The sequence below is a fragment of the Notothenia rossii genome (genome assembly GCF_949606895.1).
Source record: "Notothenia rossii genome assembly, chromosome: 4".
Classification (NCBI taxonomy): domain Eukaryota; kingdom Metazoa; phylum Chordata; class Actinopteri; order Perciformes; family Nototheniidae; genus Notothenia; species Notothenia rossii.
Window position 1 is genome coordinate 86,023,863 of NC_136902.1, and position 15,730 is coordinate 86,039,592.

At 38.9% G+C, this 15,730-nt stretch overlaps 1 protein-coding gene across 1 annotated transcript in view; it reads left to right on the forward strand.

The window, feature by feature from the left end:
* Nucleotides 1-5,154: 5,154 nt before the first annotated feature.
* Nucleotides 5,155-15,730, forward strand: part of gmps (guanine monophosphate synthase) — a 14,864-nt gene continuing 4,288 nt past the window's right edge. Inside the window, exons 1-9 of the mRNA XM_079673876.1 lie at nt 5,155-5,461; nt 7,277-7,449; nt 7,566-7,680; nt 8,137-8,234; nt 9,535-9,638; nt 9,849-10,042; nt 10,548-10,713; nt 11,037-11,188; nt 11,358-11,531. Coding sequence (XP_079530002.1) covers nt 5,435-5,461; nt 7,277-7,449; nt 7,566-7,680; nt 8,137-8,234; nt 9,535-9,638; nt 9,849-10,042; nt 10,548-10,713; nt 11,037-11,188; nt 11,358-11,531 — 1,203 coding nt within the window. The 5' untranslated portion in view covers nt 5,155-5,434. The remainder of the gene's footprint in view (nt 5,462-7,276; nt 7,450-7,565; nt 7,681-8,136; nt 8,235-9,534; nt 9,639-9,848; nt 10,043-10,547; nt 10,714-11,036; nt 11,189-11,357; nt 11,532-15,730) is intronic.

Consider the following 15,730-nt stretch of genomic DNA (forward strand, 5'->3'; position numbering starts at 1 on the left):
CGTGCGCTCATGGAGCCTCCTGCATCTTCCCCCCCTTCTTCTTGACCCTCTTCTATCCCAGGTGTGAAATCCTCATCCCTCTCATCATCTGAGAGCTCAAAATCTGAATCTCCCTTAACTATCTGGTACAGAAAATGTCTGCTTGAGTTCTGTCTCCTGCAACAATATTGAGTCATAAAGTCCATGAAGATGGTCCTGACGTCCACTAGGATGGACATTTATAAAAGAGCTGTTATTTCAAAACTTGAATTATTTAATTGCTTTCAGAACTAATTATATAGTTCCTCACATGTTAATAAACCAGAAAATATATGATTTTCATGATAAAAATTACAATTATTCAACTTCTCCTCATGCTTCTATAACATTTGGTTTTTGGTATGCCAGCCATTTTGGATGAAAAGAAAACTTCCCAGCATGCAATTTTAACCAATGAAATATCACTGGAAAGACCATGATGTCCTCTGTACAGTACATCAGTCATCAGGGATTGATTGAGTAGCTCAAAACAGTAAAAGGAGATGCATGTTAACAACATGTCCACTACTGTGGGCATTTTCAATGGGCTGGGTCCCAGGAGATATGCATCAAATAAAGATATCTGTAGAAATATAGAAAAAAGTTCATTATAAATTCTATAGTACTGTGACTAGCCTTGGGAGTTTTTTTTTACAATTGAATAAATACAAAATGTTGTTTAAATGAACACATGGTTTGATGGCTAAATATGTCAATCTCATGGACATGACAAGAACCTTTATCTATTGATTTCCCTATCAGGAATAAATATATTTCAAAAAAAGTAAATGTGTTGTTTATATATTTGACTCTATATAGCCCATGGAATGTATTGACATTTTTCATCTCTTGGTAAAGCCTTGTAATCACTACATGTTTATTTTCATAGTTGTTATTCCAAATGAAATGATGAGTCTATGAACACACTCCCATCTCAAATGTTGGGAAGTAGAAAATAAAGTGGAAATCAAATGAAGAGAGGATCAAAAATGTTTCTTGCCATCCTAGAGTTCCTGAACAGACACCACATTTGAACCCCTTTGTATGCTCATGATGCACCGTTAAACCACATTTGGGTTTGATGTAATGAATAACAGCACGCTCTGCCTTGTGTGAGCGCATGTGAAGCTGCTTATCCATACAGATGGCATGTGACAGCACACATGAATAATTATGTGGAACAGCATGTGATCACAGGAGCTCTGTGAAGCTATCATGTGAGAGAGTGACAATCTGCCTAAAATGCTCCTGAAATTGCAAAATGTTACACCTACATTTCTCTCTATGTCAGAAAATAGTATTTTATTGCACTTATAGTCACTAACTAAAAGATAAGTTATGCTCTTATCATTCCATCAACCATCCATCCCATCCATATTTAAGTTTGTTTAGTTTGTTTAACTTGTTTTCACCAACTGGGCAAAATATGCATTTGTTAAGGTCCCCATTTTCATTATGTCTAAGTTGGTTTGTTGAAATCTGATTACTTGCAAAACATATTATGAATATGCAGCAGTATAAATCCTCCTGAGACCCAGAAAGAAATAGGTTTCAAATGTCCTTTGTTTTTAGATCACACAAGTCTTTAGGGTGGTATAAACATAATGACTAACAAAAACTAAAAAAACATATTTTTATTTTTGTTTTATTGTGTGTCCTCTGTAGAGGACATCAGGTGTTAGTTTTGCGAAGCATAGTATACAAACAACATTAACATACAAGTACATTTAGACAACATTAGAGCACAACAACTCAATGCAACAAATAGTGAGCCCTCATTTGTAGTACTCCTCCATCCTTTTTTGAAATGCAGATAAAACATCTGACACCTGAGGCACTTGATGTATGTTTTCCCACTGGATCCACCATGAACCCTACAGAAACCTACGTGTTAGTTTTGATCCATGGTAGACTCCATTTGTGTTGTGTAAAATGGGGGGAAATAAAAAGTTAGCAAATCCCCATGTCCTCCTCAAAGGACATTCATAATAACATTTAGTTTTAGGTCAAATAATTATTACACGGCTCTGAAAGTCACTACACTCCTAAGATGTTCCCTTACTATAATTAATTAAAAATATTGAACTCACAACACTGGTAATTACAAAATTACAAACTTACCATTTATCTTTCTATAAATAGTGCTTGTGTTGATGGACACAATTTTGAAATACAATGAAATTATCTTTTTCAAAGCCACACCCCCACATATGTCACATGTCTGAAAAGCCCAGGATGTCCTCTTTGGAGTACAATTGGACTTAATGCTGTGGCATGTATAACCTCATGGACCAAAACCAAATGTCCTCCACAGAGGACAAAAATGAATGGGTGGGTCTCAGGAGGATAAGCCCAATATCAGCACTCATTATATGTATCTGTATTATCAGTTTGCTTGTGTATCTGTGTTGTAGAGATGATCCGTGTCAAAATATACATGGGGGAAAAAAGAGGGTCAACAGAGGCCCGCAGATAAATTCTCCTTTATTGATTATTCTAGCTAATGGTAAAGGTTTAATATGTAATATAACAAATGTGTTCACTAATTCATAATGTTGCTTATAGTTTGACTGGTGTAACCAGCTTGTCCAAAATTTGTATTTTTTTAAGGCCATGGTAACAATTGTGTTTTCATGTGTTTTTTATTACATTTTCCACAAGATGGCATTAATATCATGAATAAGTATCTAACCCCAGCGGTTGTCAACCTCTGGCCGTGAGGGAAGGAAGCATTACTTCCACACTGGGAAAATGTTTTATTACAATATACAAGTAAAGATGTGTCAAACCTTACTTACTGTAAGTAATACTATTTAAAACAATTTAAAAGTAATAGTAATATTAAAGTGAATAATACAAATAATATTTATATAGTGCTTTTCCTTTTTAAAATGTTGGAATAAATTCTTAAAATGCTGCGAGAGCCATTAATTTTTCCCAAACATATGCGATCCGTAGACTTTATTCACAGCAGACCTTTTAATTTGTTATAGCAGATGAACTAAGTAGAACTAACAACATCAATGATGGCTTTGTTCCAGAAATCATGCAAAACATATGCCACCATTATAATGTAATTAGTCAGACCTGTGTGTGACTAGTCTAAATGCCTGCTTTGAAAAGGTCTATTCAACTTAATTACAGATTTCCCCAGATTATGTTTGCCATTAAGGTAGAAAAAAACTGCCTTACCCTTTTTAAAACTACAGAGGACATATTCTGCTCATTTTCAGGTTCATATTAGTATTTGTTCTTCTACTCCATTAATAAAGGTGCATCTTCTATCTTCTTCTTAATGTTCAAGAAGGTTTTTATTTTTCTCATACCGATCATGAAACCAGAGTCCTGTCCGCCTCTGTTGTGATTGGTCAACTGCTTAGAAATGTCCCGCCCCTTAGCCTGTAACATAAATGTGTTGGAACTCTAGCCTATAAAAGTCTGAGTCTTACATAGTGATGACATTATGTTCCGAAACCAGACAAAAGAGTCCAATGGAGGCGTTTCAGGCTGGGGGGAACACAGGGATGTTAACCTTTGCAGATCATTAACATGCACAAAAACCTATATAACACACTTCATGAGAGGGTGAACCCCCAAAGAGCAGAATGGGGCCTCTTTAAGATAGGGTTTTTTTCAATTTTTTTATACTGGTATTAACTAAAAACTACAAACTTGCTGTGCACAGAGTGGACTTTGACATCTGTCCGTTGTGTTTTTGAGTGACATTCCTTCTGAGCAAGTAATCTTTATGTAAAGAAAAAAGGGATAGTGCATTTACATTACTATCAGCCTAGGTTAGACGGCACACCAAAGCCACCTAAACAATAAGCCTGAAGGTAAAGTATGTGGTAATTCATTGCGTCTGAAAAAGGAAAAAGAGAAAAAATTCCTGTAAGTAATGCTGTAGAAGATGTGTTAAAGTACAGGGTGATCCTCTCACATACTTGTTGTCCCTGCCTGACATAAGTACGAGGCTCTGAGTGTGTGCAGATTGTATATCAACAGGACTTGTGCAGTTACTATGGGTGGGTGATATGAACACACACGCATAAACTGAGATAATACAAATATTTGAACTATAAGAGATAACTATCCCTTTAATACCACTTGTTTAGGCCTGTTTGAAATGTTGTAAATAAAAAAGGATGACTCCCTTATGCAAATATCAAATTCATAGGGTCTTAAAATACGCCATTACAAGTAAACGTCCTGAATTAAAAATGTTTCTTGAGTAAAAGTACAAAAGTATTAGCATCAACGTGTACGTTAACTTGATTATTTATTTATTATTGTGATGCTATGAACTATTTATAGTGTAAATTGGAATTATCCACATTTGTGCTCCCAGGTGTATCTGTGTGTTTTCTTATTGTATGTTCCTGCCTGTGTACATCAAATCAAATCAAATCAAAGTTTATTTATAAAGCACATTTAAAAGTCATTTTTGGTCGGGCCAAAGTGCTGTACATGTAATAAATACTACAATCACTTAAAAACACATTACTACATTCATAATAAAAGACAATAAATTACAACAGATATATAGAAAACACAGGGAAAAGTCAGGAGTCGTGCTCCGCTCTGACTAAAAGGCCAGGGAGAAGAAGTGTGTCATGACATAAACTGCTGCTCATAACCAATTGCCCCTTGCGGGATTAATAAAGTTGTTGATTGATTGAAAAAGTAAAAGTAGCTACTCATTGTGCACAATGGCCCACTTCAGAATAACATAAAGTACAGAAGTATTGGCAGCTAAATGTACTTCAAGTACCAACACTTAAAGTATGCAGAATGGCTCTTTCAAAGTATTTAAAAAATAACAATATATTATCCTGTTTGTATCACTCAAATAATGTAAGCATATTGTATGTTTTTATATAAAAAGTAACTATATGAGTGTTAAATAAATGTAGGGGAGTAAAAAGTACAATGTTGACCTCTGAGATGCAGTGAAGTAGAAGTATAAAGTAGCATAACATTGAAACACTCAAGTAAAGTATGACAAAAATAATACGGTACTTGAGTAAATGTACTTAGTTACTTTCCACCTCAAGTCATAAAACATAACCGGCACCCACTACCCATATTTTTTAACATGATCAATCAAATTCACACTAGTCTGTGTCTAAGCCCAGCCCTCTTGGGGCCACACTCTCCCTCACTTTCATTTTGTGGCTTTAACTTTGCGCTCCACCCATAACACATACAGACACATTTATTTAGTCTGTTCCCACTGAGAAAGTTATTTCCAGCCGGAGAGGAGGAGACCCTGTGACAGTCCATCTCCAACCCCAACAACAACCCAAGTCTGCTTTGGAAACAGTAATCGGTTTGCTGAGCCAGGAGCTAACCAGAAGCTCCCTCTCTCTCTCTCCGGGACACAGCGAAGGGAGAGCTCCTTCCACAACACGTCTCCATGGCTGTGTGCAACGGAGACAGCAAGGTCAGTGGAGCAGGGACATAGAACCCATCAGCCCGGGTGACTTGGTGTTAGGACCCCGGGTTGCTGGTGTTAATTCCGGCCTGTGTGTGTTTGTACCTCGGGGGGAAAGTTAGAGAGCATTACCACCAGGTCCACTGCTGTATGCCTGTTGCAATGTTACATTAACATGTTGCTCATAGCTTCAGTCAGGTTGTCTTAATTATGTTAAAAACACATATGTTTTACATTCATGTAATCACTGACTTCTTCTCATGTTGTAGCCCCCCGTAAGAGCCTCCAAGCACCGCGTGGGTTTTAGCATAGCCCCGCTAACTTAGCCTCGGACGTGCTGCTAACATGCTAATGCTGCTAACAACTACTGTTTATAATACCAGCGAGCTAGCATGCTACACAGGCAGTTGGTAGATGTAGCTTTAGCTGGGCAGTGCGAATTTGTTGTGATGGTACTCTTTGTCCAACAAGAAGTATTATTACTGCGTTTGCGTTTATTTGTGGAAAGTGACATTGAGATTGTGGTTATTTATTTGAAGCGGATACTGTCACTCACTGTAAGCTAACTGAACGTTAACTGACAAGGTTGCTAACGTCGTCACTAAGCTATTAACGTCACCGGCTTGACAACCAGAGCCCCACATTGACTCGTATATATAATAGTTACTTTCTAAACTGGATATTATATTATTTTACAACAATTTAACACTGTAAAAACAATCTTTCTGCATCGTCAGTACTTTTACTTTTGATACTTTGAGTTCATTTAGCTGATGGTACTTCTACTTAACTAACACATTGATTATACAAAAATGTAGAAATACAAGTACAGTACATAGCCTACACACATTATTACAAACATATACAATTATAATATGCTCTTAAAAGTATTTGTGAGTCATAAAAACTGGATATCATAAAATTCTACATGTCAATATTGTAAAAGCAACCATTCTGTATTACAAGTACTTTGAATATTGATTTTGCTGCTAAATATTGTGTACTTCTATTTAACTAACACATACAAGACGTTTACTTGTAATGGAGTATTTTAAGACCAGTGTATTTCTACTTCCACTTAAGTAAAGGATCTGAGTACTTCTTCACACTCATTTCCAGTATTGTATGTCTCTGTTGCATGTTTTTGCAACTTGTTCATTCAAATTGAAATGTAATTCGTTTTTTAGGATGACTTTACAACATCTCTCCAGGGACTAAAATTATAATAATAATCATAAACCATTTTAGAATGCTTATTTCTCAAAGACACTAACGGGGTAAACAAATCATACAAAATAATCTTTTCAATTAAAATAATCTGTTTTTTTAAGTTTGCTGCAATACAGATAATCTTTCCGTGCAATTAATACAATAGAAAATGTTTCTCTCACACAAACTGATCAGCACACTTTTTATTTAATAAACATCCAGACCTACATCTTTGTGTCACAGCTAAAAAAGTGTGCCCTGCTCATTAGAGCCTTTGACTAACTTGTTGGATTCATGTGATTCCACTGATGAGCTGAATGGTTACACCACGTTTGACGAGAGTGACTCAGTGTCTGCATTGAAGCTCACATGTCCTTAATTGTGTTAGGCCTTTATTAGCTCACATTTTCCACGCTTGAGGTCAAAAGTGGAGCCAGAGAGTAGTGGGTTGCCTTACATCACCTCTACAGAAAACATTAAAATAACTTTTTCTTTGTGTTACTCGATAAAAAGTAAGCACTAGTGTGCAAAAGAGACTATGAGTGTACACTTTTCTGCCCACTCAGCACTTAAAACAACATAATGTGTGTTTTTTCTGAATTTGCGTGACAACAGCTGGATATCAGCAGCGCAGATCAGAATGGATCATGTGAGGGGGCGGTGGCCATCCTGGATGCCGGGGCCCAGTACGGCAAGGTGATCGACAGACGGGTGCGAGAGATGTTTGTACGCTCTGAGATCCTCCCTCTGGAAACCCCGGCCTTCGCCATCAGAGAACAGGGCTACAGGTGAGCAGGGTTGGGAGGGTTACTTTAAAAAATGTATGTACGACTACTAGTTACCTGTAAAAACCAAATAAAGATGGTTACCTTTGCATGATTGTTCTCTTTCTTCTCCTTCCTAGAGCCATCATCATCTCAGGAGGTCCAGCCTCTGTGTATGCAGAAGACGCCCCCTGGTTTGACCCGGCCATATTCACTATCGGGAAGCCCGTGCTTGGGATTTGCTATGGGATGCAGGTATTTATGTACATTTTGAGTCTTTTAATTTGATGCTACTTTATACTTCTACTCCGCTTAATGTTGGGGTGATATTTAACCCACATTTAAATCATGTGATGTGAGGCTTTAGAAGTCATTATGTAGACCATCTTTATACCACAATTCCTTTGTTCGAGGAAGCATTTTCATTGCATACATTTCACAATGAATAGCTACACTTTACAATCACTCATATCCAGGCTGCTGTTATATCTCCTGGGTACAGCTGTGACTTTACAGCCTTCTTCAAGGGCACTTTAGCTGAGAACATCCCTCACTAAGCTTTCCTAGCTTGCCTGTAAATGAAAACCAGCAGCCATCCATTCTCCATCTCATTTCTCTAGACACCCGGCATTTCTAACATGTTTGCAGTCACACTAACATGTTATTTTATGTCTATGTGTTAACTCAGTTGTGGGTGTGTGTTTGTTACAGATGATGAATAAAGTTTTTGGCGGCACCGTGCACAAAAAGAGTTTAAGGGAAGATGGAGTCTTCAGTATTGGACTGGACAACACTTGTTCTCTCTTCAGGTAAATGGAGTTTTCTTTTATGTGTTATTATATTAAAACGAAACAAACTGTATTTTGATGTGGATTCTTGGATCTGGGAGTCCTAACCCATCTTTCAGGGTGTCCGCGGGGTCTTAACAAGTATTACAAGTTGATAAATCAATTTAGTGAAAATTAAGGTTATTAAAAAGTATTAAACAGCATTTTCCAAGGTATTCCATTTTGTAGCTTGTTTTCAATAAGTATATAAATGGTCCAAAGAGGTTGTATTCTACAGTCTGCCTGAATGTAATCATTGCGTAGGTGTGTAGTGTGATTCTGTGGAGTTTATTTATGGCATTCCGTTGGATTTGACAACATCTGAACAGGACATCGCATGCTCACTGGTTGATAGCGCGCGAAGGTCCGTTTACGCCGGTTGTTAAACATCGTTATGGGGAAATGCAAGATGAAAACTTTCCACTGGAATAAACGGGAATTTATGGGAATGAACTGGGAATTTTCAAAACTGAAGGTTGGCTCTTCATAGGGAACTTAAATATAGTTGGGGAAAGTATATTTTAGCATAGTCTTGACTAAAACAAACAGATGCCATTAAAGTACACTTGAATATCCATGCCATAGCACACTGCTTACTGCATGGCTATGGAGACCACACAAAGGTTCGCAACAGGCTCACAAATGTGAGAGTGGAAAAACTGGTTGGCATTCGGGCAAACCTAAGACTCTTTGAGCCGGACACAGACCCATCCTCAACAAGGCTGGATACTGACACTGAAGAGGAAGACTTAGAGTGTGATGTTGATGAGGCCCACGAAGAGCCCGTTGACTGAAAGGGTCAAAAATGCAGAGGATTGCTTGAAGGAAGATGTACATGTTTAAAGGGATTTTTTGGAGGGAGAAGGGCTCTTTTCATTTAACATTTTGAATGGGACTTTGTGGGCATCTTTGGATGGGGGGTGCATTTTTGTTCATTTTGTAATGAGTGGGGTTGGGGGGGATGAGTAACATTTAACTCAACATTCCTGTTTTCGTTCTTCTATGAAACAAATAATTGTTCAATAAAATAATTTGTAAACATTTTTTAATTCTTTTTTTTTTTTTTTAATCTGTTGAAATGTCAATGTTTTTTTGTTTAATTTCGCATCGAATATTTCCAAAATTCCCCAGCTTAACTTCCCATGGAAATTTACCAGAAACTTTCCGCCCCTTTGCAACCCTACTAGTAATTGTAACGGATTACATTATTAAAGTGCATCTCCCAACCCTGTATATGTGTGGTTATTGTACCTCTGACATCAGTGTGTGTTTATTTGATCAGGGGCCTTCAGAAGGAGGAACTGGTCCTTCTGACTCACGGAGACAGTGTGGATAAAGTGGCTGAAGGCTTTAAGGTGGTGGCCCAATCCGGGAACATCATTGCTGGTGAGTAGCACATGCAGTGGTATTATTATTTTACTTAATTAAAAGTGCTAATAACTCCATTACAAGTCGTGGGTTCAATACGTTGCATAAAGAAGCCCTATGGTGTTTTGATGTTTCACTAGTTTTGTTTTGTATTTCTTTAAAAGTAGCATTTAAAGATGACAATTACCCAGTTTAACAGTTCCTTGGCACATCTGTTTTCCCCACCAGGGATTGCTAACGAACAGAAGAAGCTGTACGGGACACAGTTTCACCCTGAGGTCGACTTGACGGAGAGAGGCATCGAAATGCTCCGTAACTTCCTGTTTGAGATCGCAGGATGCACGAGTAACTTTACCGTACAAAACCGCCAAGAAGTTTGCATCAACGAAATCAAAGAGAAAGTGGGCAAATCTAAAGTGCTGGTGAGTAAAAAATCGTAATGTTTCCTGATTTGTGTGTTTGTTATCCAAACCATTTTTTAGGACGGAGAGATCAGCAGAACACAGAAGAACACATTTTCTAATCCTATAGAATATTAACCTAAAAGTCTAAAGCTGGGTTTGCTGCATGTGAAGTGGTGACAGCAGCAGCAGTGGTGGGAAGTAAAGTAGAACCAATTAAACTCTCAAATTAAACAATTTTTTATCTGGAAAGAGGAAGTGGACTCCCTGAGGTGGCTTCAAACTAGGCTGCATCTCAGGGGGATGTGATGAGGAGAAATGAGTGTAAGAAAAACCCTCAAAGTAAGACTTGTATTACATAGAAATCTGTTTCTTGTTGAACTACAGTCTGAGGGATACATGCTTCTCTTTGTAGTTATTATGCCATGTTGTGGAAGGGAGCATTTTATACGTTCAATGATTATCCAGACAGGTCACAGATGTAGCTTGCTGAGCAGTTCCTGACTGTGTCTGATGATTTATTCAGGTGCTGCTGAGCGGTGGGGTGGACTCGACAGTTTGCACAGCTCTCCTGAACAAAGCTCTGGACCAGGAGCAGGTGATCGCAGTTCACATCGACAACGGCTTCATGAGGAAGAGGGAGAGTCAGAGCGTGGAGGAGGCCCTCACCAAGCTGGGCATCAAACTCAAAGGTACAGATTCACATGGGGACAAAGTTCTAAATGACGCCGGGATGCTACAATAAGAGCTTCAAGTCAGCGGAGTACATCTCTCTGTGTGTACTTCCATGTGATAGCACTTGATATTCAGTATTACATAACATTACATTTAGCTGATGCTTTTATCCAAATCGACTTACAATAAGCCATACCTTTCTAAATGTGACACATTCCTTCACATGTTATGGCTTATATGACTACGACCTTTGAATATCACAGTATACTGACGTTTTGTATAATATTTATTATTGTTGCTCATAGCCCAAATGTGTCTTCTAAAATATTTCTTTATTTAGTGGTAAACGCTGCTCACACCTTCTACAACGGAACGACAACCCTCCCCATCTCTGAGGAGGACCGGACGCCACGAAAACGTATCAGCAAGACTCTGAATATGACTACCAACCCTGAAGAGAAAAGAAAGATTATCGGAGATACATTTGTCAAAGTGAGTACTCTTTTCAATCGAGCCTCTACAAAAGTATTAAAGATGCTATTATCATATTTTCTGATTTATGAACCTGCTGGCTAGCCGTCTCTTGCCAATATGGCTGCTTAAATGTTTTTAGTTTACCAGGTCCCTGTAGTGTCTGACTCTTTGCTTCGTGTTGCCCCAGGTTGCCAATGAAGTGATCGGAGAGATGAATCTGAAGCCAGAGGAGGTCTTCCTGGCCCAGGGTACCCTGCGGCCGGATCTCATCGAGAGCGCTTCTCATCTCGCCAGCGGGAAGGCGCAGGTCATCAAAACGCACCACAACGACACCGAGCTCATCCGCAAACTCCGAGATGAGGTACTGCACACACACACACACACACACACACACACACACACACACACACACACACACACACACACACACACACACACACACACACACACACATTACTTTTGGATTACCTCAATATCAAATTCAAATAAATACAAGAGAAAATCAATATGATGTGTATGTTGTATATTATCTACTAATATGCTCATATCTTTAATCTGCTACTTGATTTCTTACAGTGGAAAACATATTGCACAACAACAACACAATACCTATTATCATCAAAACAATATGCTGTTTTGCTAACACTGATGTTCTTTGAATTGTATTTTGAATTTTTTTCACATTTTTTGATTTGGATCACATTTCAACTTCAGTGTACATATACATCTGTAGTTAAATAGTTGTACAGAGTGGTCCGTCTTTCTTTCTTTTTCTTGAAAAGACAACAACAATGAGCACACAAGAACATGGGGTGTTTTCTTTACAATATAAAACATTGACAGGATAGATCCTTAAATAACATATTCAAACAGTTAGACAAAAGAAGGGCGTATCGGGGTAATATACACTTTCCATTTCTCCCAAATGTCCTCAAATCTATGTTCCTGGAGCCTCAAAGAGAAGGTTATTCTTTCCATTACAAAGATTTCGTAAATGATATCGTACCAATCATCTATACAGTAGATGGGCTGTTTGGTTTGAGCCATTGCTTTGTGATTGCTTTCCTGGCAGCTACACTCAACATCCCAAACAAGTATTTAGTTTTAATATTTGTGGATGTTGAGTGCAGGAAACCAAAGAGGAGTTCATCCCAATTAAAATAAATGTTTTCTCCAAATATGATGACAATTTCTTTATAAACCTTATGCCAAAAGGTATTTACTACTGGGCAATCCCAGAGCACGTGGTAATGGTTTGCTTCCTGGGAGCCACAATTTCTCCAGCAGCTGGAAGAACCAGCATGGTGAGACTGCTGAGCGGGCGTGATCAAAAAATCTAGTGAGACTCTTCCAGGCGAACGCTCTCCATGAGGAGGAGCTTGTTATTCTCCATTGGAATTCACAATAGTTGTTTCCTCTGGAATACAACTGTTAGTTTCCCTTTCACATTTTAGTTTTATGTATATGGTACTTGTTTTTTTAATCTCCTGGAGTCCCTTATATATTGTTGACATCACTTTGAGCCCTGAATCTGTACCATATGCACCAATAAAAACTTTCAGTAAGTTGTTTTCGAACGCCCTCTGGTTCTCCAGCATAGAACTGTTTATGTGGTGGCGTACCTGAAGGAATCTGAAAAAGTCACTGTTATTTAGCCCATGTTGTATTTTCAACGTTTGAAAATTGTTCAGTGTCCCCCGATTTAAAAAAAGTACAGTAGGTAGAGAGGCCCCGATCAGCCCATCCCTTATAACTTGCGTCTAGCTTACTCGGGGTAAAGTCGAGATCATGGGAGCAGCTTACTCGGGCTAAAGTCGAGATCATGGGAGCAGCTTACTAGGGGTAAAGTCGAGATCATGGGAGCAGCTTACTCGGGGTAAAATCGAGATCATGGGAGCAGCTTACTCGGGCTAAAGTCGAGATCATGGGAGCAGCTTACTCGGGGTAAAGTCGAGATCATGGGAGCAGCTTACTCGGGGTAAAATCGAGATCATGGGAGCAGCTTACTCGGGGTAAAGTCGAGATCATGGGAGCAGCTTACTCGGGGTAAAGTCGAGATCATGGGAGCAGCTTACTCGGGGTAAAGTCGAGATCATGGGAGCAGCTTACTCGGGGTAAAGTCGAGATCATGGGAGCAGCTTACTCGGGCTAAAGTCGAGATCATGGGAGCACCATTTCAGGATCTTTATCTCTTCAAGCAAGCCACTCTTTGTTATAACCTTTAACCATGGTGCAAGACATTCATTTTAACTGATTCAATTCGTGATTCAAAACTTAATATTGGAATTAAATTAAATGTATGTCTTCCTTCATTTTTTTAATCAACAAATTAAAATTCAAGTCATACAATTTTGTAAGGTCTTTTGGGATGTTAACTCCTAGGTATTTGATGTGATCCAGATCCCAGTTTAATAGAGTGGCGAAGTCACGCCCACTTACTTCCGCATCATGGGACCTTATTCCGAAAAAATAATGCATTGAAGTCAACGGAGAGAGAACTTATCTTTTGATCCCGTTTGAATTGTGCCATGAATTACACATGTTGTTTGTCAATCTTAAAAAATCATTTCCATGTCAAAAAATTCAAAGTTTGTCTTAAAACTGTTGAAATATAAGACTATGAAAAATACGCAACTAGAAAGACTACAAATCCCAGAGTAGCGTAAGTGCTGTCGTAACTGATGTATTCCCTCCAGATAGCTAAAAATACATTTACTTACTGTACAAGATTCCTGTGTGCTTTGTACACGGTTGTTATCATACCAGTAATAGGACTACCTTTTGCTCGTTCTCAACTAAAACAAAACACGAGAGTATGATACAGCAGTTATACAGATTATCAAACTGTGCTCTCTTACAATGCTTTGAAGGAATATATGATACAACGGTGACATAAATGATCAGTCAAGGATATAAATAAGATAACAATTGTTCAAAAACAATCTGCTGTTACAGTTTAGAGAAGAGATTATGAAAGCAGAGTTATCAGGCACTCACCACATGTTTAAAGAGCAACTTGCAGGTTAGAGACACCAGTGAATAAACGTGTAGGAAAATGATGAATACACTAGATTTTCCAGAAACAAGGGGGAGAGCGGCCAGTCTAACGTATGAATAAACATGGATCACAATGCTAGTTTTGACACAGAAGAGGTTGAAAATATATATTCGAATGCATATGATTATAATTATGAGCCTGCTATGCGTCCAAGAGACCAGGAGCAGCCAAGGATTAGAAAAAATAACGGCCATCGGAGAGAAATGGAGCTTTGGGTGTGTGGAGAACCAGTGGAGAACAGAGCAGCTGTCTTGGTGAGTGACCGGCGTTAGCATGTTAGCTAACGTCAGTCACATCACAACATTGTAAAGTTAGCAATCATATATCAGGCTATAACTAAAGTAGCATTGATAATATAGTAACGTTACTGGCAGGACTGTTGATACTGATCCATAACAGAAACTAATGCGCAAGTATCAGCCGTATCTCGCGTTACCTAATGCAACTCCACACTACAGTGCTGACCGGAGGGGAGACGCGAGATACGGCTGATACTTGACGATCTGGCGGAGAAAGGTTGTGGAGCCTCCGTTGATATGCCGTTGTAAATGGCTTGATGGAAAGCAGGTGTGTAGTCGGGGAGGGTGCGCAGCTGATTGCAGCAGGTGAGTGGAGGTTGAGCCGGGAGCCAGGAGTGACAGCCACCACGCACACACAAACAACACAGACAGTGGGAAACAAACAAACACAAAGGAGATGGCTGGAGCAGTACAGCCACAACAGCGTTACCTAATGCAACTCCACACTACGTCTTACGGTGCCGTGTACCGGAAGGGAGAGAGAGCAGCGAAGAGGGGAGACAGAGAGCAGCGAAGGGGGGGAGAGAGAAATGTAATACGGTTTCTTGATAAAGCTGTGGAGACGGAGTATGTGCTGCAGGGAGGTGGATGCACAACGCACCCAGGAACAAACGCTAGCTCCGGTCCTTTTCCCATGAGGGAAACTGTGGACTCGATGCCCTGACAGGCTTGAGTTTGTGCAACCTGCACAAACACAAGCTCACTATGTTTACAAATGTTGAAATGCAATGTACAAACTACTACCGCAGATTGGGCAGAGAACGAGTCCGAGAAAGTTAACTCCCCCATGTGACGTAATATGACGCGTTTCACGTTAAAAAAAAAAGCAGTTTTTAGTAGCAGAGCTCAAAACGGCTCCTTTTCCTCTGAATTCCTGCCCTTATGTCTTGTAAAACATATCAAATCCTGCATTAACATTTTTAATTGTAATTTTCAGGCAAGGTTAAAGCATAAATGTAGTAAAAAATAAAACCTGCAAGCTGCTCTTTAAGTAACATTTTTTGGGAGCACAGCAAGTATCATATACTCCTTAATTGAAAATATACATCATCCTTTATCCGTTTTTATAGAGGCTTTCGTTTTTCAATAGTGAAGCTTTTCCAAATAACATTCGCCCTTTTTTATTTTCAGCTGTTTACAGTTCATATATTTTGTGTTTTGCTCAGCTCTTTTCTTATAAACGAATCACTATGCAACACCTAA